At 45.3% G+C, this 24504-nt stretch overlaps 1 protein-coding gene across 5 annotated transcripts in view; it reads right to left on the bottom strand.

The window, feature by feature from the left end:
* DGCR2 (DiGeorge syndrome critical region gene 2) overlaps positions 1–24504 on the bottom strand; it is a 158991-nt gene that overhangs the window by 45463 nt on the left and 89024 nt on the right. For 3 of the 5 annotated variants that reach the window (XM_064272584.1, XM_064272581.1, XM_064272582.1), the window contains 5 exons: positions 16791–16916; positions 13951–14170; positions 13277–13353; positions 7288–7464; positions 469–672 (listed from right to left, as the gene is read on the bottom strand). In XM_064272584.1, the coding sequence (XP_064128654.1) occupies positions 469–672; positions 7288–7464; positions 13277–13353; positions 13951–14170; positions 16791–16916 (804 nt within the window). The remainder of the gene's footprint in view (positions 1–468; positions 673–7287; positions 7465–13276; positions 13354–13950; positions 14171–16790; positions 16917–24504) is intronic. The other 2 variants (XM_003422284.4, XM_064272583.1) reach the window with 2 other exon arrangements.

Below are 24504 nucleotides of genomic sequence, written 5' to 3'. Positions count from 1 at the left end.
TAACAGTAAAAGTTGACAAATGCAAGCAATAAAAATTGTCATCACTCTCCACAAACAACATAGTAAGAAAATAGGAAGAGCTCAAATGTGGACATAAGCTGGAAGTGTGGTTCTGAATCTTAAAAGGAAAGAAGAAAGACAGGTTTGAAGCCATCAGTTACAGCCAATCTGTGAACATATAGCCACACTCAAATTCTCAGAATTCGTGAATGAAATCTTTGACCTGAGAGTTGAACCGAGCCAATTTGAGAAGCAGTAGTTAAAGGAGGCCAGGCCATGTGAGACACATGGCTACTAGAGTAGCTTGTACCAAAGCCTCCGAGTCAGCTCTATGCTGCAAACACCACCAGTGGCTGCTATACCATGTGCTATGAGCACTTGGGTATCCTCACCACTAAGGAAGCAAAGCGATGTTTAGACTCTGTCCCTGAACGAGTCAGCTGACTTGCAACCCACCATCAGTCTTACCTGGATCCAGACACATGAACTTGCAGCACTCCTTGGGGTCCTTGAGGTACTGCTGGCAGCCCTGCGGCCGCTCGCAGAGGGCAGCCACGCACATCTCTGGCTCTCCACCATGGCAGGTACAGCTTAGGCACAGGTCATCACCTTTAGGGGTGAAGGAAAAGCCTTCATCTACCACGTTGTCCTTGATGTCAACACATGTCTGACCTACAGAAGGAAAACACATACACATACGTATGCGTTAACAGCAGAACAGACACAGCAGCTACAGAGCTGGGGACTATCTTTATTCTCCCCACCTGGGCCTGTGGGGTGAACATGACAACCGAAGAGTTGGCAAGACTGTGTCTGAGGGACCTCCCAGTGCTGGATTTCTATGTACTGCTGCACCTCCTCAGGGAACAGCTGATAGGTCAAAGGTACAAAGCACCCCTGGCCAGGGCAAGCCTTGCCCACGGAGCCTGGGGAGCCAGGACAGAGAAGAACATCAGATTCCAGGGGCAAGTGCATGGAAAAGTGTCTGTTTTTAAGTTGTCTAAGTAGTTTTTACCCACAAGATTTCCTCAATTCTAAGATGCAGCTGTTGTGCATTTTATCCGCATTAAAATCAGACTATGTCTTAAACACATCTCAAAAGAAACTGTTAACTCTGCTTGGGTAAGAAGGTTCACTGGACCTGACACACCCACCAAACCTGAGGCACACATGAAACTATGCAAATCTTACCTAGGACTAGTCAACGGGAATGGCTGTGGCCACAGACAAGGAGTAAACTGAAAACTCAGAGCCTTAAGCTAGTAGGCAGACACAACAGAGGCCGGGGTGGGAGAGAAAGGGATGAAGTGAGGACAGATCCTCAAAGGGATGCTTGCTCAGTGAAAACCAAAAGGACAGGAGAAGGAAGTTTGTTCCAGCCTCTAAATGGGAGTAGGGTAGCTAGAAAAACTTCAGAAATTTCACAATAATGGGGCTATGCCTCCCTTGAGATTGGGGTCCAAATTACAAAAGCTAGAATTTATGAAAAAAATGACAAAGATTTCTTAAAAAAAAAAAAAACACAAAAACCATCTAGAAATAATAATTACAGTTGATGAAACTGAAAATGGACTTAAGAATATCAATGAAGAGAAATTATAAAAAGGAACCAAGTAGAAATTCTGAAGCTGAAAAGTATAATATCTGGAATGAAAACTTCACTAGAGTGTTTCAACAGCAGATTTGAGCTGGCAGAAGAAAAAAAAAATCAGTGAACTTGAAGATAAAACCACTGACATTACCTGTCTGAGGAGCAGAAAGAACAAAGAAGAAAGAAAAATGAACAGAGCCTAAGGGATCTACGGGACACCATCAAGCATACCAACATACACATGATGGGAGTTGCAGAAGAGAAATGGGCAGAAAATATAACGGCCAAAAACTTTCCAAATTTGATGACAGACAGGATTCTACACATCAACTCCCACAGGATAAACTCAAGGAGAGCAACACCAAGACACATTATAACAAAGTGTTGAAGGCAAAACACAAAGAGAAAATCTCTAAAGCAGCAGGAGATAAGTGACTCATCACATAAAGGGATCCTCAATCAGATTAACAGCCTATTTCTCGGCAAAAACCATGAAGGCCAGAAGGCAGTACTATGACATATTTAATATCCTGAAAGGAAAGAACTATCAACTAAGAATTCTGTATCTGGCAAAACTATCCTTCAAAAATGAAGCAGAAATTAAGACATTTCCAGATAAACAAAAGTTAAGGGAGTCTGTTACTAGGAAGAGATAGTGGAAATTGTGGTGATGGTTACAAATTTTTAATGTAATTAATATCACTAAATTGTACACTTAAAAAGAGTTAAAATGGCAAATTTTATGTTATATATATTTTACTGTAATTTTTTTTTTTTTTTTTTGAGCCTCATGGCTCAAGACTCACCATGTGGCCATGATAGATTACATCATGTCTCTTGAGGCTTAGTCTGCATTGGGTGGGGCCCCTGTTGGTCTGGTCAGCCTCCACTAATTAGCCTCTGTTGTTAGTACAGCTCAAGATACCCAAGAACAAAGGGTCAAATTGCTTTCTGCAATGTGTTTCCACACGTTGCACACAGATAGAGGAAATTTTTAAAAACTATGTCAAAGACTGGGATGCAGACCCCAAATTCTCATAAAAAGACCAGACTAAATGGTCTGATTGAGACCAGAAGGACCCCGAAGGTCAAAGTCCCTAGACCTTCTGTTAGTCCAAGACAAGAATCATTCCCAAAGCCAACTCTTCAGACAGGGATTGGACTGGACTATGGAATAGAAAAGGATACTGGGGAAGAATGAGCTTCTTGGATCAAGTAGACACATGAGACTATGCTGGCATCTCCTGTCTGAAGGGGAGATGAGAGAGTAGAAGGGGTCAGAAGCTGGCCGAATGGACACGAAAAGAGAGAGTGCAGGGAAGGAGTGTGCTGTCTTATTAGGGGGAGAGCAATTAGGAGTATATACCAAGGTGCTTATAAATCTTTTATGAGTCCGACTTGATTTGTAAACTTTCACTTAAAGCACAATTAAAAAAAAACAAACAAAAAACTACGTTAAAAGCCCTAAAAAAAAGGTGGACAACATGCAAAATCAGATAGGTTATTCAGCAGAGAGATGGGAACTATAAGAAAGAATCAAATAAAAATGCTAGAAATGGAAAACGCAGATGAAGTAAGCTGTTAGAGCTCTTGATCTGCCTTCAACAGGCTCATGAGCAGACTTGAGCCTGCCATGAAAGTGTCAGTAAACCTGAAGGTCGGCCAATAGAAAATGACTTAAACTGAAAGACAAAAAAGAGACGAAAGAGGACAACGAAGTGCAATGCATGAACCTGGGCTGGATCCTGGACAGGATCCAATAAGTAATATTATTGGAACAACTGGTAAAATCCGAATAATGGACTGTGGATTAGACGATAGCATTGTATCAATGTTAAATGTCCTGACTTTGATCACGGTATTGTGGTTAGGTATATATTTCCTTGTTCTTAGAAAACACATACTGAAGTATTTAGGGCTTAAGGGGCACTTAAGGTTTGGAAAAGAATATGCAGAAAGATAGAATGATAAAGCAAATGTGGCAGAATATAAACAATTAGCAAGTCATTATAAAAGGTATAAGAGGGGGAGTTCCATGTACTGGTCTTGAAACTTTCCTGTAAGTTTGAAATGATATCTAAATAACAAGTTACAAAAAATAAAAAACTAGACCTCTAACCTCCCCACTTCCACCCAAATGGTCCTATAAGGTGTGGTCCACCAAATACTTAAGGACAAGATTATGTGCAAGTTGTACAAACTCATCTGCAGACTGGAAAAGAGAATGTTTCCCAACTAACATAAATGTGATACAAAAACTAGTCAAGAAGAATACAGAAAAGCAATATAACTGTTTAAAAGTGTTAATAATACTAAATAAAACATCAGCAAACTGAATCCAACATTAAATATATAAAAGCCACAAGGACGGCTGAACATGAGAAAGTCATTTACTAATGAAAAACAGTAAATAATGTAAAGAAGAAAAACCATATAATCCAATAAATGAATAAAAGGTCGAAAAGAATCTGGAATCCAGACTTTCTGAAGCCATTCAGGTTGGATGAACCCCCCAAACTACTGCCTTGAGGTAATCTTTAAACCTTAAACCAAAAATATCCCTTGAAGTCTTCTTTAAACCAAATAGTAGTTTAATTAGTAAAGAATACTTGCCTTGGGCATTGTGCTCTTTTAAAGAACTATCTTTATGGGATCAAACTGACAAGAGCAACTTGAAAGAATACAAAGGAAACTTAGGGGGCAGCAAGTTTGTTAGTGGGAGAAGAGCGATTTGGAAAAGGAGGGTGAGAATGGCTGCAAAACTTAAGAATGTAATCACTGTAACTGAATTGTACATGTAGAAACTGGTAAATTGGTGTGTATGTTCTGCTGTATATATTCTTAAAAAGCCCGAAAAACCAAACCCATTGCCATTGAGTCAATTCCGACTCATAGCGACCCTATTGGACAGAGTAGAACTGCCCCCGTAGAGTTTCCAAGGAGTGCCTGGTGGATTCAAACTGCCAACCTTTTGGTTAACAACAGCTGTAGCACTTAACCACTACGTCACCAGGGTTTCCATATTCTTAATAGCAACAAAAAAATTATTTTTAAAAAATATCAATACATTTTTGTAATGCAAAAATTCCTAGCAAACTAGGTATAGTTACTTCCTTAGCCTCATAAAGGGTGTCTTCTAAAACCCTATAACCAAACAAACCCCAAACCTATTGCCATCAAGTTGATTCCAACTCATAGTGACCCTACAGGACACAGTAGAAGTGCTTCATAGGGTTTCCAAGGAGTGGCTGGTAAATACAAACTGCCAACCTTTTGGTTAGCAGCGGAATGTTTAACCACTGCTCTACCAGGGCGCCATATAGAAGCCTACAGAAAGTATTATACCAATGCAGAAATGCTAAAAGCATTCCCTTTTATGTAAGAAAGAATGCTCACTATCACCATTTTTAATCAACACTGGAAACCTTAGCAAGAAAAGTAACACCTGAAAATAAAAAGGTAAAGAAAAAAAAGCTAATGAGATTTCAAAGAACAAGAGAACTGTCTGAATAGAAGATCTAGGAGAATCCACGAACTAATAAGCGAATTCAGAAAACCGATTCTAAAATCCATACAGACATGGACCAAGAACAGCCATAGTAATAGTCAAGAATAAGGTAGGCGAAGTGACAATACCAGCTGTCAGAATTTATCACAAAGCTGCTGTAAACAAGTGTGGAATTGATGTGCTGTTGGTAGGTGTCGTGGAGTCGGTTACAACTCATAGTGACTACAGTGTTTCCTTCTGTTATACTCATAGTATAACAGAAGGAAACACTGCCCAGTCCTGCGCCATCCTCACAATTAAGCTCATTGTTGCAGCTGCTGTGTCAATCCATCTCATCAAGAGTCTTCCTCTTTTTATTGCTGACCCTCTATTTTACCAAGTATGATGTCCTTCCCAGGAACTGGTCCCTCCTGATAACATGTCAAAGCACCTGAGATGAAGTCTCAACATTTTTGCTTCCAAGGGGCACTTTCACTGTATTTCTTCCAAGGCTGACTTGTTCATTCTTCTGGGAATCCATGATATATTCACTATTCTTTGTCAACAACATAATTCAAAGGCATTAATTTTTGTTCAGCATTCTTTACTCACTGTCCAGCTTTCACATGCATATGAGGTGACTGCAAACACTATGGCTTCGGTCAGATGCACCTTAGTCCTTAAAGTGACATCTTTGCTTTTTAATGCTTTAAAGAGGTCTTTTGCAGCAGATTTGCCCAATGTGATGTGTGATCTGATTTGACTGCTGCTTCTATGGGCATTGATTGTGGATCCAAGTAAAATGAAATCCTTGAAAACGTCAATCTTTTGTTTATCATGATACTGCTTACCAGACCACTTGTGAGAATTTTTGTTTTCTTTATGTTAAGGTGTAATCCATACTGAAGGCTGTAGTTTCTGATCTTCATCAGTAAGTGCTTCAAGTCCTCTTCACTTTCAGCAAGCAAGGCTGTGTCATCTGCATATCTTAGGTTGTTAATGAGTCTTCCTCCAATCCTGATGCTGCATTCTTCTTCATATAGTCCAGCTTCTCAGACTGCTTCCTCAGCATACAGACTGAATAAATATGGTGAAAGGATACAACGCTGACACACACCTTTCCTGACCTTAAACCAGAAAATATTCCCTTGAACTGCCTCTTGGTCTATGTACAGGTTCTGCATGAGCACAATTAAGTGTTCTGGGATTTCCATTCTTCGTAATGTTACATCGTAACATTACTTCATAATGTTAACTGACATAGGATACACAAATAGCCAAGGGACAGAATCAGAATCCAGAAACAGACACAAACACATGTCTACACTTGATATATAGCAAGTCAGCAGGGAAAAGGGTATTTATCTAAATAAATGGTACTGAGATCATTGGCTGAAATCAGACCCCTACCTTACACCCCATATCTGAACATGTCAGTGAACAGTCAGTGCTAACACCATTCCCCTGCACCCCCCAATGCAGAGGACTGGCCAGGGGAAAAAGTCCTGCACTCTGGCAGCACAATCATGCTGTCAGCCCCCAACGCTGCCAGAGATCTTGATCAACCACTTATGATAGTGGCCTCACAGGACACAGAGGTTTGGGACTCACTGACATAGAAGTGTTAGTGGAAGTCAAGGGAAATCAATGAAACAGATGGAGAGTGAGTGGGCATAGGGGCAGGGAAAGAGCTGTGACACAACTGACTGAGGAAGAGAAAGCAATCCCACGCTGCAAACAGAGTAGAGAGAAGGACTGCAGGAGTGGAGGGGAAGCTACCAATGAAGTCAGATCCAGGGATACCACAAGACTTGGCAAGTCCTTTAGTTACCATCTCACTTAATTTTCTAATACCACTGTGGGGCAAGTAGGACAGAGATTACCTTCTCCATCCCAGGAAAGAGTAACGTGGGTTCAGAGATCTCAATCCCCTGCCCAGGTCACAGACCTAAACCATGGCCCAGTGAGGGCTCGCCCCATTCCTTGGCATCCCACCTCAGGCTCTTCCCACTCATCCCCAAGGAACCTTGTGCAACCATAAGAGTAATGTGTGAGCCAGGTAAGGCTGCAACTACTACTCTGCCGAGAACACCATAAAATCAAAGTTCACTCAAGGCTGACATCAAGGCCCAGAAATTCAAATGCCACACTTTCATGGCAGTGTCCTTCCTCATAGCTGACTAGAGAAGTCAAGGTAAAGGTGGCTTACTTCTTTTACAGAGAAACGAAGATTTCTCATAGCAGTTCTCAGCATGCCAGCTGTGTAAATCGTGGTGTCGAAGAGTGGGGAAGTGGAAACACTGGAGCTGGGCACAGAGCACATTTTCATTTTCAGACATGGCAGAGGCAAAGATGGGGTCTGGAGGCAGGAACACCTCTGAAGAACCTATGGAAGGAGAAAAAAGGTAGAGGCCACACATTACAACACAATGTCAACACACAAATCACGCCATAGTCCTAGGGCACCAAAGTATTAAATAGAACCATCAAGCAAAGACATTGTCCCAAGTACGAGTTGGTATTGCTATTCTGGCATCGACTCACTATTTTACCAAGCATCCCTGGAGCACAGCCTTGGGCTGGGAATACACCACCCAGAGCCTAGGGCATGCATGCAAGAGCCTCCATGGATCCAACAACAAGCAAAAACACTGGGCAGTAAGTACTATGCAAAGAACCAAATAAGGTGCTATAGTGTGATCAGCTGGTGGCGTTTAAAGCTGGAGCAACACAAGAGCAGGATCTCATCTTAGGCTCTTGACAGCAAGCACCACTCAGTGGGCACTTCACCCACAACGCTTCTGAACCGCCTCTTTAGGGGCCACCAAGGGGCCATCTAAGTCCTCCAAATGTTCCACTACTGAAGACAGCTCCCCAGCTATGAGGAGTGTCTTCTCTCTGAGGATTCATGCCCATCTGACCGCTCCTTCTCCAGAGGGCGGGGTCTATGTCTTCTAGCAGTGCTAGACCAGCCCAGTACCACCCCCCCCCCCCCCCACACACACTGCTGGCCAGGGACTCCTAGAGCCAAGGCACACAATTACAGGTACTGGACCCCAGCCCCATCTGCTGACCTCATCTGTCAGGGCAAGGCTCCTCTTCTTCAGTAACACAATTCCTGATTTCCAGCCAATTTTAACAAGAGTAAGCCCTGAGGTGTACATGCTGAGACACGAGGCAGACACACAGGGACAAGGTACCAAATGCATTTTAAATTAGCAAGTTACAGAACACCATGTGCACATAACACACAAAATATATTTGCCCTTTTATATTTTAAAACAAATATCAAGTATGAAAAACCAGAAACTTGAAGTCACACCATTAACGGTAATCATCTTGAGTGTGGGCAGCGCATGGGAAAACATGGATGATTCTCTCTAGACACTAGGATTTGTTACGTCAAACTTTCTGCCATCAATTACAAATATTAGAGAAACAATGGTGAAGTTGTTCCAGGGCGGCAGCTCTTGGCCTCCAGAGCACACCAGGACCCGTGAGGTCAAACCCTCAACGTACATCACCCTGGGGCTGGACTCAAGGGCGTGTGCAGATGTGAGCTAACAGAGGCAGAATCACCCTCCTGGGGCAGAAGTCAGGCAGGGTGCATCATCAGGAACCCTGCAGGAGTCGAGCTCTTTGCTGAGTGGAGCCTAGATGTAAGTGTTGTGTGTACGTGCATATGTACAATACTGTGCATATACTAATGTTCCAAGGCATAACACATATAAAACACACCAAAAAATAGAAAAAAACTGGACAAGGTGTAGATGAAATAAACATTTTAACCATCTTACTATGATTCCTTTACGCTAACCAAAAAAAAAAAAAACCAAACCCATTGCCATCTAGTTGATTTTAGGTGTAATTATTTTCTTAGGAAAGGTTTCATCATTAAAGATGGAAAATTTAAATCTATTTCACATTGTCTTTGTGGTAATTTTTCTTTTGGTCAACTTCTCTCAGACCCAACTGGATGCCCTGTGAGGTGCCCCATATTCAAATGGACAAAGAGCAGGTGAGTCAGCTCTACCATTCTCCTGGTTGCCTGTGTTTCAATATTCTCTTTAAACTGCAGTTTCTTAACAGAAATGTTTAATGCTTTTTCTATGTAAATTTTCAAATAGACACAAAAATAGAGAAGAAACAAATCTTTCTACGGCTCTGACAATGGTTTGCATTTTGCAGCCTGGTGTCATCTCTTCATGCCTCTTATAACATAGCATAATGAGTTGTCTAAATTCATGAGGGACAAGAACCAGGATCAGCACAAAGCTGGTTCCTATTAGGCAGAAGTTAGGTTTATCTCCACATTCCTACTCCTCCCTTATTTCTGACACCAGCTGCTCCCCCAATGACACTCTCTACTTCTCCGCAGAGGTTGCTAATTTGTTGCAATACCACACAACTCACAGACCATACTCACAGTTATGTGGTTTATTAGGGAAGCCACAAACTACAACCTGGGATGAGGATCAACTTGGAAGTTAACAGGAACAACTCAGGATTTGGTCGGGAAGTGCAATGCAAAGTCTTAAGGGTCCCTGAAGTGGATAGCTCATCCCACCCTTCTTCAGCGTAGAAAATTTTCCAACCGGGACAGCTCTCTCAGCTGCTCTCTGCTGTCAGGTCTCTGTGCTGCTAAATGGTCCAGCTCATAGCCAGGGTAGCAGCCCACTCAGTTCTCTCAACTGTTGCTCTCTAGCAGCAGCTCTCCACCATCAGGACTCTCTGCTGTTAACTGGCTCAGCTCATAGCCAGTTGTGATGGTTAAAATTATTTGTCAACTTGGCTAGGCCATGATTCTCAGTGGTTTGGGGGATACAGTGTAATCATCCTCCATATTGTCATCTGATGTGAGCAGCCAATTGCAACCAATCAGAAAAGCCAATCAACTGAAAGTCAATCAGTTTCCTTGGGAGTGTGGCCTGCAACCAATATATACAGATGTTCTGACAAAGCTCTCTCTGGATCCCACATCCAACTCGTCATTCTCTGACCTCCGGTTCTTGGGACATTAGCCAGCAGCCTACCAGCTCACCAAAATTTTGGGTTTGTCAGTCCCTGCAGCCACATGAGTCAGGAGAAGCCTCTAGCCTGATAGCCAGGGGATGATTAACCAGTAAGCATAATAAGCACCAGCTTAATTGTGTTTATTTACTAATCTGTAGTGAACAATTTTACATGGGTGAAGAAGAGATGAAATTGTACACTAAAGTAAGTACAACTGATGCCATGCGCACCTTGCTTATTGGATAATCCATCCCTGCTGAGACCTGACCCACGAATTTGGGGCTTGCCAGCCTCCACAAATGTGTGAGCCATTTCCTTGAGATAAATCTTTCTCTCTCTCCCTCCCTCTCTCTTTATCTATATACTTTTCACTGGTTTTGCTCCTCTAGAGAACCCAGCCTAAGACACCTAGTGTAGCAGCTTGCTCAGCTCTCTCAGCTGCTCTCTGCCATCAGGTCTCTCTGCCACCAGCTCTCCACAGTCAGCCTCTCTGCCGCTAACTGATCCAGCTCACAGCCAGTGTAGCAGCTTTCTCAGCTCTCTTAGCTGCTCTCTGCTGCCAGGCTCTCTTCCATCAGGCCTCTCCATCACTGGCCTCTCTGCCAATAACTGGTCCAGCTCATAGCCAGTGTAGCAGCTTCAGGACCACTTGACTCCCATGTGGCTCTGCTTCTCTGCCAGCCTAGCTCTTAACATTTTTCTCTCAAGTAGAAAGCCTAGAAAACCTCTGTGTTTCAGCTATTTATATATCACAAGCCTCATCAGTTACAAAGCAGAGCCCCCCTCACCAGACCAGGGTTCAACCAATTCTCTACCACCTATAAGGTGTCAACTGAGGTCTTACACAAAAGTAACACTTCCTGCTGACAGAAACCAGCTTCTTCCCTGGGCAAAAGTAACCACCCTCTGGGGTAGAAAGCAACCTGTGAAGTCCCCCAAGTTGTTTCTCCAAAGAACTAGGGTAAAGGTAATAACTCCTCAAGGCTTAGGGGAAAAAATCTCCCAAGCTGTTTTAAAAACAAACAAACAAGGCAAAAGGCCACATAAAGGAACTCAGTGCACTGTGCATCCACCTTTCCTCTACAGGGACAGAGCACTCACAAACACAGGCATGCATCTCTGAAAATTCAGGACATTCTTTGACACAACCATGATACTATTATGACACCTAAGAAAATTAACAATAGTACAATACCAACTAAAATTCATATTCAAATTCCCCTAATTGTCCCCAAAAATGCTCTTTATAACCCTCCCTCCCAATCCAGGTTGCCAACAAGATTCATGCTATTACACTTAATTTCCTGTTTATTTGTCTTGAATCCAGAATAACTCAATGTGTTGAGTTATGTCTAGAGTGCGGGCCAATTATCTTCTGTAAAGAAATCTCTTTAAGCCACTTACTCATGTTATGACCATGAATTAATTCAGACAACATAATGCCCAAATCCATTTAACTAGGCCCAAGCCCACAATACCATGCTGCAACCCCTGCCGAGCTGCGAAGCACTCAGGTGCCACCTTGGTTCCCACCATGTGGGATGCCCCTACCCCAGCCTTGGGACCACAATGAGCCACACATATGGGCTACTACACACCAGTCACGACCACGAGCAGACACAGGGGTAATCTCTCTAAAGTTTAGGTTTACTCTCCTGGTAATGCCCCAATGGAGCCACTGGGATAAATATGGCTGTCAGAGCTCCTGATTCCCATCAGGGCCCTAGCCACTCTCAAGCCAGGAGAGAGGGTCCCATGTGCCCCAACTCAGAATAGGCTGTCATTGCCATGCAGACAGTGTCAGGAAGACAGTCATGTCTAGGAGTGTCTACACTGTCCTGAAGGCCAGCACCTTTTGCTGGGGTCAGTGGGAATGTGCCCTGGACTACAACATTTCAAAGATTCACCTCCAACCACTATGAGTTAGACAGATGACAAACTACCAAGTGAATTATTCTCTAAGAGGCCCATAGTGACTGCAATCCAAAAGATGTTTGTTAACTGTTCCTGCGGGAAATCTAAATAGTAAACTCACAAACTTTTGGAAACCAGGTATTTGGTGGCTGCTTCTGTAAAGCACTCAGGAGACACAGAATAGAAGATGCTCCTAAGTGGAAGTGGGATGCCAGACAGCCCCTTGTGCAGGCTTCTACAGCCCCCAACTCTGCCCCATGCTCTTTCTCAGTTGCTGGGCACAGTACCCTCTCTGCCCTGGTGGAGCTCCCACTCTCTCCAGGAAGCCAGCTGCCCAGGGCCCTGACCCTTCTCAACAGTGTCTTCCGGAGACACAGCCCAGCAACCTGCCAAAAGGTTACCCAGAGAGAGGCACTGCTGAGCTCTGCCCAAGCTCAATGATCCTTCACTCTAGCAGTGAGGAGACAGACGGAGGTGCCTGGTGCCCCAGCTCACCACTCCTCACATGTCCCCTCTCAGAGATGCTTAAGACATTACCAGCAGCGCTGGTATGTGCTTGGGGAAAGAAATCCCAAGCCAGATACCCAGAAAGGAGTTCAACAGGCAGGGCCTGTGGGGACTAGCTGGCCAACGGAGAGGCCAAAACTAGAGTGTGCCCAGGGAGCTCTTGCAGAGCCAGGGCAATGGGCAGGAGAGGAGTGTGCCGGCCAGGGAACAAGAGCTCAGCAGCGCACTTCTGCTATTTTTCCTTTACATTACCTCTGTATTCCCAAACAACTCAGCATAAAATCCTTACATACTCCTGTACCCACCTCATAGTTTTCCTTGAAATTTTGGATTCTAAATCTCAACTTTGGTCCTAGAAAACTTGTCCTTCCCTCTCTGGCCCATGTCAGCTGCATTTTGTATGCTCATATTTATGCCCCAATCAAAGTCTTTTAACTAAAGGAGAAGGAACAGTCTAGAAATCTGGCCAAAGTGAGAAGCAGCAACAGACCTAGAGAAGACCCCACGTAGGCAAGGGCCTGGCCGGCTACAGTGTGTCCCTAGGGTACCACTCCCGTTGCCACAGCCCTCCCCGAGCCTTTGGTAACACAGGCCTCCAAGGACTTTCAGCACACTCTTCTCCATGGTCCCTGCACCTACTACAGGGCCAGGCATTATCAGTAAGGTAGGAGGAAGGAGGGAAGACCCCAGCCAGCAGGACACCCCTCGTCAACAAAATTCGCCCATTTTCAAATTCAACACTGCTGCAGACCAGAAAGGCTTACCTTTAAACGCTACTTCCCAGTGACCCTCTAAGGAGCGGTTCCGGCCAGTGATGACGTATTGATAGCCAACCCACAACCTGTACCAGAAGGCAGAAACAGGAGACCTCAGCACAGGAGCAGGAAGCAGACCTTGACAACTCTGTGTGTGTGTACAACTGTGTGTGTGCGTGTGTGTGTATAAGATGGTTAAACTGACTTTTAAAAAAACTCAACTTCTAAAGCACTAATGCTTTGACAAGTTTTAAAACTTAGAAAATGCATTGAAATTCTAAACATTAGATTTACAACTCAGAAAAATTTTGCTGTTCCAATAAAAGCTTAAGCGCTTAAAGCAAGACCAACCTTACTTTTGGTGGACATCAAGCCCTGTGAATACAACTCTGTAAATATAGTAAGCCACCAAATTATACATTTTAAGAGGGTGGGTTTTATGGTACTTGACCTGAATCAATAAAAACACAGCCCCTGTGAAGCTCACCTTGCTGTGCTGGTTGACAACACAGCCTGATCCCCACTGCCACAGGCACTGAAGAGGCCTTCCACCATGTGCCTCCAACGGGGGGTGGGGGGGTGTGTTTGTGTATGTGGCTGGCCTTCCCTCAAATGGTGGCTGCCACCTGTGCCATATACTCAGTGGGTCACCAGGTCCCTCAAGTCTCCAGCCCAGGACTCACTTGTGCTGGTCCTTCCACCCGAAGCTCCGCTCTGGCTGGTCCCATTCCTGGGCCAGGACAAAGCGTAGCTCTTGGTCAGTGGAGAAGGTGGCGAGGGAGCCATTCACCCGCTGGCAGGTCTGCGCGGCATCCCAGTAGTTCTCCCCACTCAGGTAGACCCTGTAGCAGCTGGCTGTGCCTTCGTAATGGTGCCACCCAGTCGGGCACTTCCCTAGGAAACATGAAGGACAAAGGGAAGGTGTCCCCCAAATTAGGATCCTCACTACAAAAATATTTATATATGCTGCATTAGGAACCAGCATACCTGAGAAATCACACTAGAGAAATGAGAAAACTGAGGCTCAAGAGGAAAAGCTCCTGCCTCTAAGACAATATACTTTCTAGAACTGTAAAAGTTGCCGTAAAACACAGATTAACCTAAAGTACAAGTGCATTCAGTGATTATTCCCATTTCTGTACCCATAACCCCACTGCAGTCGAGTTGATTCCGACTCAAAGCAACCCTACAGGACAGAGTAGAACCACTCCAGAGGGTGAAACCTTTGTGAGAGCAGATTACCATGTATTTCTCTCAAAGAGCGGCTGGTGAGTTTGAACCACTGACCTTTTAGTTAGCAGCTGAGCGCTTACACACCACGCCACCAGGGCTCCTCCATTTTTATAAGGACTTCTAGTTTACATGGTAGTAAAGAACAGCTGCTGAACTAACTTCTGTGAAGTGAATTTGTTTTCTGAGTAAGCCTGGTTAGCAAGATAGCAGGGTTTCTTCCACCTGCATGGCTCTCACTCCCCGCTTGGCCACATCCTCTAACACCCAGCTCTCCCAGTGCTGAGGCCCCAGCCTAACCTTCCCCCAGAGACCCACAGTGCTCTGAACCTGTTACCTGGCCCTCCTTTTCCGTGCACACAGGCATTTTCAGTAGGGTGCTGGTGGAGCTCCCCTAAGACAGAAGCTCAATGAATCGGAGCTGGAAGGGCCATTGAGACTGTGTGACCAATTCCTGCCTCCCACAGATGAGAAACTGAGGCCCAGGTGGCTCTGTTGCTGGCAACAACTTGAGTGACCAGGAGTCTTTTCACTACATCGACCTACCCTCTGGCATGACAGGTTCCTTGTACTTTGAGGCTTACCTGAAGTGAGGTGACCTATTTTATAGAATCTACAACCTCCAAATGTTGGAGTACTTCCTAATGGTATGATGAAGAGCCACAATTTTAGCCATCAGTTGTTTAAAAAAAAAAAAAGGAATTTTTAATGCATTTACACCCTGTGGGACTAGTGAACCTTCTTATAGATATTATGTTTTTATTCCTTTGAGCATGTGTGCGTATGTGTGTAAAACTTATTAACAGAAGTACAGAGACTGTAAGACAAACAATGGCAGCCCTGTCTGCAACAGTAGAAAGGAGGAGAGCACCACCTATTGGCAGGTATGGTCCTTGTAGACAAGGAGGGAGTCTCAAAGAGGGTATCAGGGAAGAAGAGAAGGTGCAGTAAAGTGTGTTTAGAGAAATAAAGCAAGGGAAGGAAGGCCAAAAAACGAGAGGCATTTATCACATATCTCCCAAGCTCTCTACACAGGGAGCTCCGTTCCATCTGAACGTTCTAGGTGAGGACACGGAGGTGTGGGGAGGCTGAAAACTCAGCTAGTGAGCGGGTAGCGCTAGGCTTCCATCCCAGGCTCTTCGTGGACATCTCGGGACAGGGCCAGAAGAAACCCTCTGGGGACGAAATCTGGGTGGCTGGGGGCAATGGAGGAAGGGAAAATGACACCTTACTGGCTCATATGTTTCATCTTTTGAATTCTGTGGAACTATTATCTAGGCAGAAGTATTACCTGTGCAAAAGAAAACAGAAAGACACATGCTCATGTACCTGACAGGCGTGCACACACACTCACATGCCCCGGCAGGTGCACACACACACACTCACATACCCTGGCAGGCGTGTACATACATACTCAGGGCCTGTAGGTGCCAAGCTCTTTAAGGCTCACTAACTCCAACTGGGGCAGGGGTTCGGGGTGTGGCATTAGGAAGGAAAGAACCTATTCCTACCCCCTAACTTCATTAAATCATATGAAAGAGGAATCAAAAAAATGTCCTGGGGGAGGCGCTGTAACCGTACTCCACATTACCCCACATCTGTGGCAGGCAGAACTGTCAGTGCCCAGACACCAGGGCAGGGGTGGGCTATTGTGTGGGGTCCACGCCACCCACACAGTGGACTGCTGAGGAGAATGGTGGGCAGAGTTGCCTTCACTCCTTGCCCCATCCCTGCTGCTAAGTCCCCAGCCACGATGAGCAAGCAGGGACCTCAGAAGCCTGTGACAGGGCCCCCACTGCTGACCTGAACAGCCCCTCTGTACAGGAGGGCTTGGGGGACACTTGCACTGAGCATCTGAAACCACCCAATGGCCAAACAGAGGTCCGGGGACTCAAATCTGGGTCCATTTGCTTAAGGCAACACTGGACACATCACCTTATGTCTTTGGAGCCTGTTTTTCCATCTATAAAAGGGAACAACAACTCAATGCGGGGATTTGCAAAGGCTGGTGCACTCGAGTTCTGAAAGGCAGTAGTTTTGTGAACACCAAGCAGCCAGATTCCAGAGCCAAGTCAGCCCCACTCAGGGCTTACCTCCTCATTCATAAAAGAAGGACAGTGCCAACAATGTAAACGGCTGTTTTAGGGAAGAGAACTAGCATTTTCAGAGCTGTTCACACAGCCCAGCGGCCTCGGTAGAGCCAGGGGTCGAACGGAAGAAATAAGCCTGAGGCCACACGTACACGGTCACCTGCCTGAAGAGGGCAGGATGGGCAGGCAGGTCTGCAACTTACTGCTGAAGCGAACGGGCTGTGCCACATTCACCGCATGGAAGTGTGTGGGGTCGCTTCCTCGGGCCCGCCCCGGCCGCGGATCCACAGCCTCCTTCCCATGGTAAGGACGTGCCTCCCCGGTCACTTCTGAAAGTAAAAGAAGTCCACTGTAAGCATCATCACCCAGCAGCAAGGCCCAGGGCTGGAAGGACCAGGCTGGAGTATGGTAACACATATTCCCTTTATTCACGTTCTCTTTAGAATGCTATCAAATATTGCCACTCACTTCAAATGGGTCACAAGTACTTATTAAAATTGTGCCTTTTTAAAATTAGGACTGTGAAATGAGATCTCGTCTTCTTTATGGAAACCCTGGTAGCATAATGGTTAAGAGCTACAGCTGTTGATCAAAAGGTCAGCGGTTCAAATCCATCAGGCGCTCCTTGGAAATCATATGCGGCAGTTCTACTCTGTCCTATAGAGTCGCTATGAGTCAGAATCGACTCGACAGCAACGGGTTTGGGTTGGTCTTCTTTACATTCTCTAACAGGTTACTGCTAACTAAGCAGAGTCAGCCTTAGCAACAATCCTCAGGTACAGAAGGTGGCTCTCAATGTCACTGGACCCTGGACAAGAGAGTTCTTTCCAGGGCCCAGCTGCCCTCCTCATCACCCTCCTCATTCCTGCCTGGGAGCCTCCCATTAGCACAAGAGGGACCTGTTGTGTGTGACCCTCCTCTGCATCCCTCATCCCTGAGGCCAGAAGCCACCTGACAACTTGTCTTGCCACCCTGTGGGGGCCTCAGGCCCAGGGCTCTCAGACTGGCCAGGTCCTGGTGAGCAGCAGCGTCAACACAAGGCTGAATGGTGTCAACAGTAAGTGGGAACACTTTTGATCTGAAGGTGGAGGAAGAATTTTAGTTTTATATATCATTACCCAATAATAATTTACAGAGTGGTGCTTCCACAAACATTCTCTCCTTGGAGTCCCCAAGCTCCCTTGTAAGAGAGTAGACACACTCTCCTTCCAACCTCATAGGACTCAGAGGAAGAAAGTGATTTACCCCAGGCCACAGAGCAAGGGAACAGCAACACCTTCCTGTGTCTTGCCCTCCCCTCCACTGCCTGCATGAGGTTCACCTCAGTACAAGGGTAGAGAACACCTGGGGCAAGGGCAAACGGTGACTTGGTCTGCATGGTTATACACAAAGACAGACAGTCGCCAGCAGGTGGGCTCTCTGGCTGCAGATGACGAGATGAGGGGTTCTTAACTCCATCAGGCTGGCCTGGAGTAGAAGGACGCGATGTGCCTGGTGGCTCTGACCCAGGGGGACAGTGCTACCTCAGCACCAGTACCACCCATATCTGGGAGTGCTTCCTGGAGAAGGGATGATCCTGCTGGGCTTCTGAGGGATGGCTGGACTGGAGATCGAAAAATAAGGAGAGAGGGTATGAGGTGCAGAAAGCAATCTGGCTTCTTGTTCTGGGTTCCTGAGATGCTGCTTGCCTAGGGGCCCGAAGCTAAGGCATGACAAAATCTATCATGGCCACCTGGAGAGGCCAATAGAAGCCCTGAATGCAGAGGCTCAGATGGAACTTCCTGGTTGGTGGCTATGGGAGAGGGTAGTGTGTCCTTCTTTGGGACATGGAGGCTCCATGCTGTGACCCCTCCCAGACCTTTCCATATGTGTCTCTTCATTTGTACCCTTTCTTGTCATATTAAAGTTGTTATCGCAGGTACAGTGTTTCCTATAAGCTCTCTGAGTCATTCCAGCAAATTAAAGAACCTAAAGGAGCAGTAGACACTGGCTGGTCTAAAGTGGAGAAGAACATCTGGACTCTTGCGTTTGCAACTGGTACCCTGAGGTGGTAGAGAAAAACCCCCAATTTGAGGCTGGCTGGTCTGAAGTGCAGAGTCATGTAGACTCCAAAGCTTGCAGCCAGTACCCACTGACCCAGCCTCACGTGGCTAAGGATGAGAGAGAGAAGGGCTGCATGGGCAGCTGGGTCTGAACAGAACACAGAAGGGAAGCTGAGACTTCCACAGGACACAGTCGGCATGTAGAGTAGGATTTGTTACCTACCACACAATTTGGCATCAGAAGTGGGTGATCTTAGTCTCCCTCCCTGGACTGGTTCCCACAGAAGCTAAAAGAGGTATTTCTGGCACAGAGGAACAGCTCGGGCAAAGGCCAAAAGCAACCACATATGGAACATTTCACTAGACCTAAATTTCACAGCTCACTTCTGTCTGCTCAAGATGAGCAAGACCTGTGCTTCCTCTTCCTTTCGTGGCCTCTTGCCCAAACCAAGCAGTGCCTGGTATATAACAAGCCAAACTGCTCACAGAAAGACAAAACAAATTGAGAGTGAGCAGAGGGAGGGGGAGGAAAAAAAGGGTGACAGAGAGGGGCTGTTGCTTGGGCACAGGGGCACTGAATACCAGGTTGTGAGGGTGCTGTTTGCAAACAAAGCCATCTGCAGCTTAAGTGGAGGGAAGGAGGTGTTAAGACTACACATGAAATATTTAAAGAAGTCATTAGAAAGCCTAAGGTGACCGTCTCAGTTATCTAGAGCTGCTATAACAGAAATACCATAAATGGATGCCTTTAACAAATTAATTTTCTCACACTTTAGGATGCTTAACTTGTTGTCGTTGAGTCAATCCCAACTCGTAGCAACCCCACAGGGCAGAGGAGAACTGCCCCACAGAGTTTAGAAGGCTAAAATCTTTATGGAAGCAGACTGCCAAGTTTTTTTCCTGCTGAGCAGCTAGTAGGTTCAAACCGCTGACCTTTCAGTTAGCAGCCTATGGCTACAAACCACTGCACCACCAGGGCTCCTCCTTTAGGAAGCTAGAAGTCCGAATTCAGGGCACTGGCTCTAAGAGAAGGTTTTCTCTCTCTGTTGGCTCTGGAGAAAGGTCCTTGTCTCTTCTGAGTTTCTGCTCCTAGGCAATCTTCATGTAGTTTGGCACCTCACTTCCCCTAACTCTGCTCGCTTGCTTGTTCGATCTCTTTCATATCTCAAGAGAGACTGATACAAGACACACCCTAACCCTGCCTTATTAACATAACAAACACAACCCATTCACAAATGGGATCATAACCTCGGGCAGAGGCCAGAATTTACAACACATATTTTGGGGAAACACAATTAGATCCATAACTGTGATAAAGGATGTTGTCTTGAGCTGAGCAGACTTCTCTGTGGTGGAGGTGGCAGTTACCTTTTTTCCATTAAAAATTTTTTTAATTTTTTCCATCATTTCTTTCTGTATCCAAATGCTCACATCATTTCTTCACTCATTCATTCATTCAGCACATGTCCACTGAGTACCCATCACTGTCTAAGACACCGGCCAGCTCAGATGCAGATCTTTGCCAGCAAGAAGGTGAAGGACCTGGCTGACAGAGGATGCTGCTGATGACAAACAAGTGATTCACAAGTGTCCTGGGGGAAAGCCTGGGGAGAGGCAGGAGGAGGAGGTCAGGCTGGAGAATAGGTAGAGCCCAGGCTTGGGCACCCTTACAGATCTCTTAGGACCCTCTGAAAACTGAGAGTCCTTCTGAGACCCAGTGTACATTTCTCCCCTTAGGGGGCCAGCTCCTGTAAATGTGCAGTTGGACAGCAGGCTGAGCTCCCAGCCCCAGGCACTACTTTCAGGATGCAGATACCCCAGCAACTTTCTCTCTTCCTCTCTTTTCTATTTCTTCGTCCCTCCCTCCTTTCTTGCTCTCTCCCTGACTGTCACCTGCAAATGTTTACTGAGGACCTACAATGTGCACAGGGAACATTTTCTCCCTTAGAGAAAAATCATGCCCTCCTTCTCATCCACCCAGCAATTGGCGAGGGGAGCATTCACCCTGTTACTTGAGACGAAAATGAGCCCCAGTCCAAGCTCACCCTCCAAAGTCCTGAAAGGCAGTACCAGGAGTACCCTCTGCACCAGGACATAGGTTATTCTTTGTGCTTTTGCAAAAACAGCTCATTTCTCCACAGATGTCCTCAAAAGACTTCAGAGCAGCTCCAGCTGCCAAAGATGAAATGGGAGCACACACACAGGAGGAGACATGAAGCAAGGAGGGGACAAAATGGCTGACTTCCCGCTTTTGAAAAAGCTGAGGAAGAGGGAAAATGTTTTAAAGTTGATAAAACAGGCTCAGCAGTGGGAAGAGACTGGCCTCAGAGCAGGAGTGGGACGTGAAGTGAGCTAGGGCCTTCTCTGCCTGCATAGACAGAGGCTTCCAGTAGTGGGGGCGGCGAGGGGGGGATGTTTCAAAAAAAGGACATAGCACTGGAAGTGCTCACTCATCTATGCCAAGAAATCTGGAAGACAGCTACTGGGCCAATCAACTGGAAGGGATCCCAATTTGTGCCCATTCCAAAGAAAGGTAATCCAACAGAATGGAGAAAGTATTGAACAATATCACTAATATCGAACGCAAATAAAATTTTGCTGAAGATAATTCAAAAGCGGTTGCAGCAGTACATTGATATGGATCTGCCAGAAATTCAGGCCAGATTCAGGTGTAGAACAAGGGATATCATTGGTGATGCCAGTTGGATCTTGACTGAAAGCAGAGAATACCAGAAAGATGTCTACCTGTCTTTTATCGACTATACAAAGGCATTTTACTATGTGGATCATAAGAAATTATGCATAACATTGGGAAGAATGGGAATTCCAGAACACTTAATTAGTGCTCATGAGGAACCATTACATAGATCAAGACAAGCAGCTGTTTGAACAGAACAAGGGATACTGTATGGTTTAAAATCAGGATTGGTGTGCGTCAGGGTTGTATCTTTACATCATACTTATTCAATCTGTGTGCTGAGCAAACAATCCAAGAAACTGGACTACATGTGTCTTAGTTATCTAGGGCTGCTATCATAGAAACATCACAAGTAGATGGCTTCAACAAAGAGAAATGTATTCTCTCACAGCCTAGTAGGCTAGAAGTCTGAATTCAGGGCATCAGCTCCAGGGGAAGGCTCTCTCTCTGTTGGCTCTGGAAGAAGGTCCTTGTCATCAATCTTCCCCTGGACAAGGAGCTTCTCTGCATAGGAACCTCAGGTCCAAAGGGCGTGCCCTGCTCCTGGCACTGCTTTCTTGGTGGTATGAGGTCCCCATGTCTCTCTGCTTGCTTCTCTCTTTAATATCTCAAAAGTGATTGGCTTAAAACACAATCCAATCTTGCATATTGAGTCCTGCATCACTAACGTAGCTGCTGCTAATCCCACCTTATTAACATCATAGAGGTACGGTTTACAACATAAATGAAAATCACATCAGATCACAAAATGGTGGACAATCACACAATACTGGGAATCACGATCTACCCAAGCTAACTCACATTTTTGGGGAACACGATTCAATCTATAACAACATGCAAAAGAACACAGCATCCATTTGCTGAAACCATCAATCCCTGGAGCTTGTTTTTCGCCAATGCATTCAGTGTTGCTTGGATCTTTTCCTTCAGTACCACTGGTTCTTGATCATATGCTACCTACCTCCTGAAGGCTGAAAATCAACCAATTCTTTTTAGTACACTGACTGCGTATTCCTTCCCTCTTCTTTAAATGTTTCCAGTGTCATTCAATATTTTATCCATAGATTCCTTCAATACTGCAACTCGAAGGCTGAATTTTTTCTTCAGTTCTTTCAGCTTGAGAAATGTCGAGCGTGCTCTTCCCTTTTGGTTTTCTAACTTCAAGTCTTTATACATCTCATTATAATACTTTATCTTCTCAAGTCTGAAATATTCCATTCATCTCTTTTACCTCATCATTTCTTTCTTTCACTTAAGCTACTCTACATTCAAAAGCAAGTTTTGGGGGCAGGGCCAAGATGGCGGAATACTCAGACACTTCCGGTGAGCCCTCTTACGCCAAAGACCCCAAAAAACAAGTGAAATGATTATATTTATTACAAGCTAGGAGCCCTGAACATCAAAGGCAAAGTTAGAAAACGGGCTGAGCGGCAGGGGGAGGAAGAGATGGTTCAGAAGCAGAATGGAGTTGCTGGACCTGAAACACAGGGATCATTCAGGCACCATTCCTGGAGCAACGGAGGCAGGCTGGTGGTAGTGTTCGGTCCCAATTTCCTGAGGAAGAAAACAGCCAGCTGCACAGCCTACTCACCTCCAGAACCAGAGAAGGATGGCGCTCTCGGCAAAAGCTAAGTACTTGTGTATATTTTACTGTGTCCCCGGCCCCTAAGGGGACTTCAGCAGCTGTTGATTTCCCTGGGACTAAGACAGGTCCTGCTGAGTACCCTAGGACATTCTCCCAGCCCTGGAAAAGGAATAAATTCACAACTGGGGGATAAGATACTCTGCCAGCTCCACTAACCTGGGGAGATCAGGACAGAAGCGGCTCCTGTACAGGCATAGTCAGGCCTGTGGACTTTGAATACCATTTCTCCCTGAATGGACCTGTGCAAGCCTATGTCAGGAGAACAGGCCCTTGCTGGCAGACTCCAACTGTTTCAGCTGTGCGGTGGAGAGGTGGGTGTTTGATGTTTCACACCGCTTTGCCTACTGAACAGGGTCCTCACCTATCCACATCAGGGACCTAAGGACTGGTGGTTCCACTCACGTTACCCAGCCACCCACAACAGGGGTCCAAGGAAAACTGTTACCTCCCAGTCCTTACAACCAAAAGCGTTGGGTGCCCATGGTAGGTCTGCAGACCCCACCCACCTGTACACTCTAAGGAAAAGGGAAACGCTTTCCTCAGAGGCACCTGGGGACGGTTCTCAACCCCCTGCCTTGTTCAGAGCGTGACCCCCCCCCCGCCACTGCAACCAGATACCAGTACCTATACCAATCACCCCTGCCCCTCTAAGGCTGTAGGACAGAGGCTGTACCACACACTTGATGACCAACTACCTAGACAACTGAGCTGAATCCATATAAGAAAAATGAATGGACTCATAGGCTGATATACCTGATAACAGCTCTAGCCACCTGGTGTCAGGATGCTAGACCTTCAAAGGTAGGAATCATCAAGCTAGCTCACTCAAGAAACTTCTTTGGGCATAACAAAACAAAAAAAGTAAAAAGCTAGGATACAGTAAGAAAACATAAAATAAATTAATACAATAAATTATACATGGCTGACAGAAAACAGTCAATATCCAATCACATAAAGAAGCTGCCCATGATCACTTCAATAAGCTCTCAAAACAAATAATCAACGGGTCTTCTGGATGAAGATGCCTTCCTGGGATTATCAGATGCAGAATACAAAAGATTAACATACAGAACTGTTCAAGACATCAGGAACAAGATCCAGAAGGAGATCAGGCAATATGCAGAACAAGCCAAGGAACACACAGATAAAACACCTGAAGAAATTAAAAAGCTTATCCAAGAACATAATGAAAAACTTAATTAGCTGGCAAGAATCTATACGGAGACAGCAATCAGAAATTCATAAGATTAACAATAAAATTACAGAATTAGAAAACAACAGAAAGTCAAAGGACCAGAACCGAGCAAGTGGAACAAAGAATTAGTGAGCTTGAAAATAAAGCACTTGGCACCAATATATTTAAAGAAAAACCGGATAAAAGAATTAAAAAAAAATGAAGAAACGTTAAGAACGATGTGGGACTCTATCAAAAGAAATAATCTACGAGTGACTGAAGTACCAGAACAGGGATGGATAAAAGAAAATACAAAGAGAACTGTTGAAGATTTGTTGCCAGAAAACTTCCGTGATAT

This window comes from Loxodonta africana, chromosome 19 (assembly GCF_030014295.1).
Source record: "Loxodonta africana isolate mLoxAfr1 chromosome 19, mLoxAfr1.hap2, whole genome shotgun sequence".
NCBI lineage: Eukaryota > Metazoa > Chordata > Mammalia > Proboscidea > Elephantidae > Loxodonta > Loxodonta africana.
Note: the sequence above shows the minus strand (reverse complement) of the source record. Positions and strands in the feature narration are given on the sequence as shown.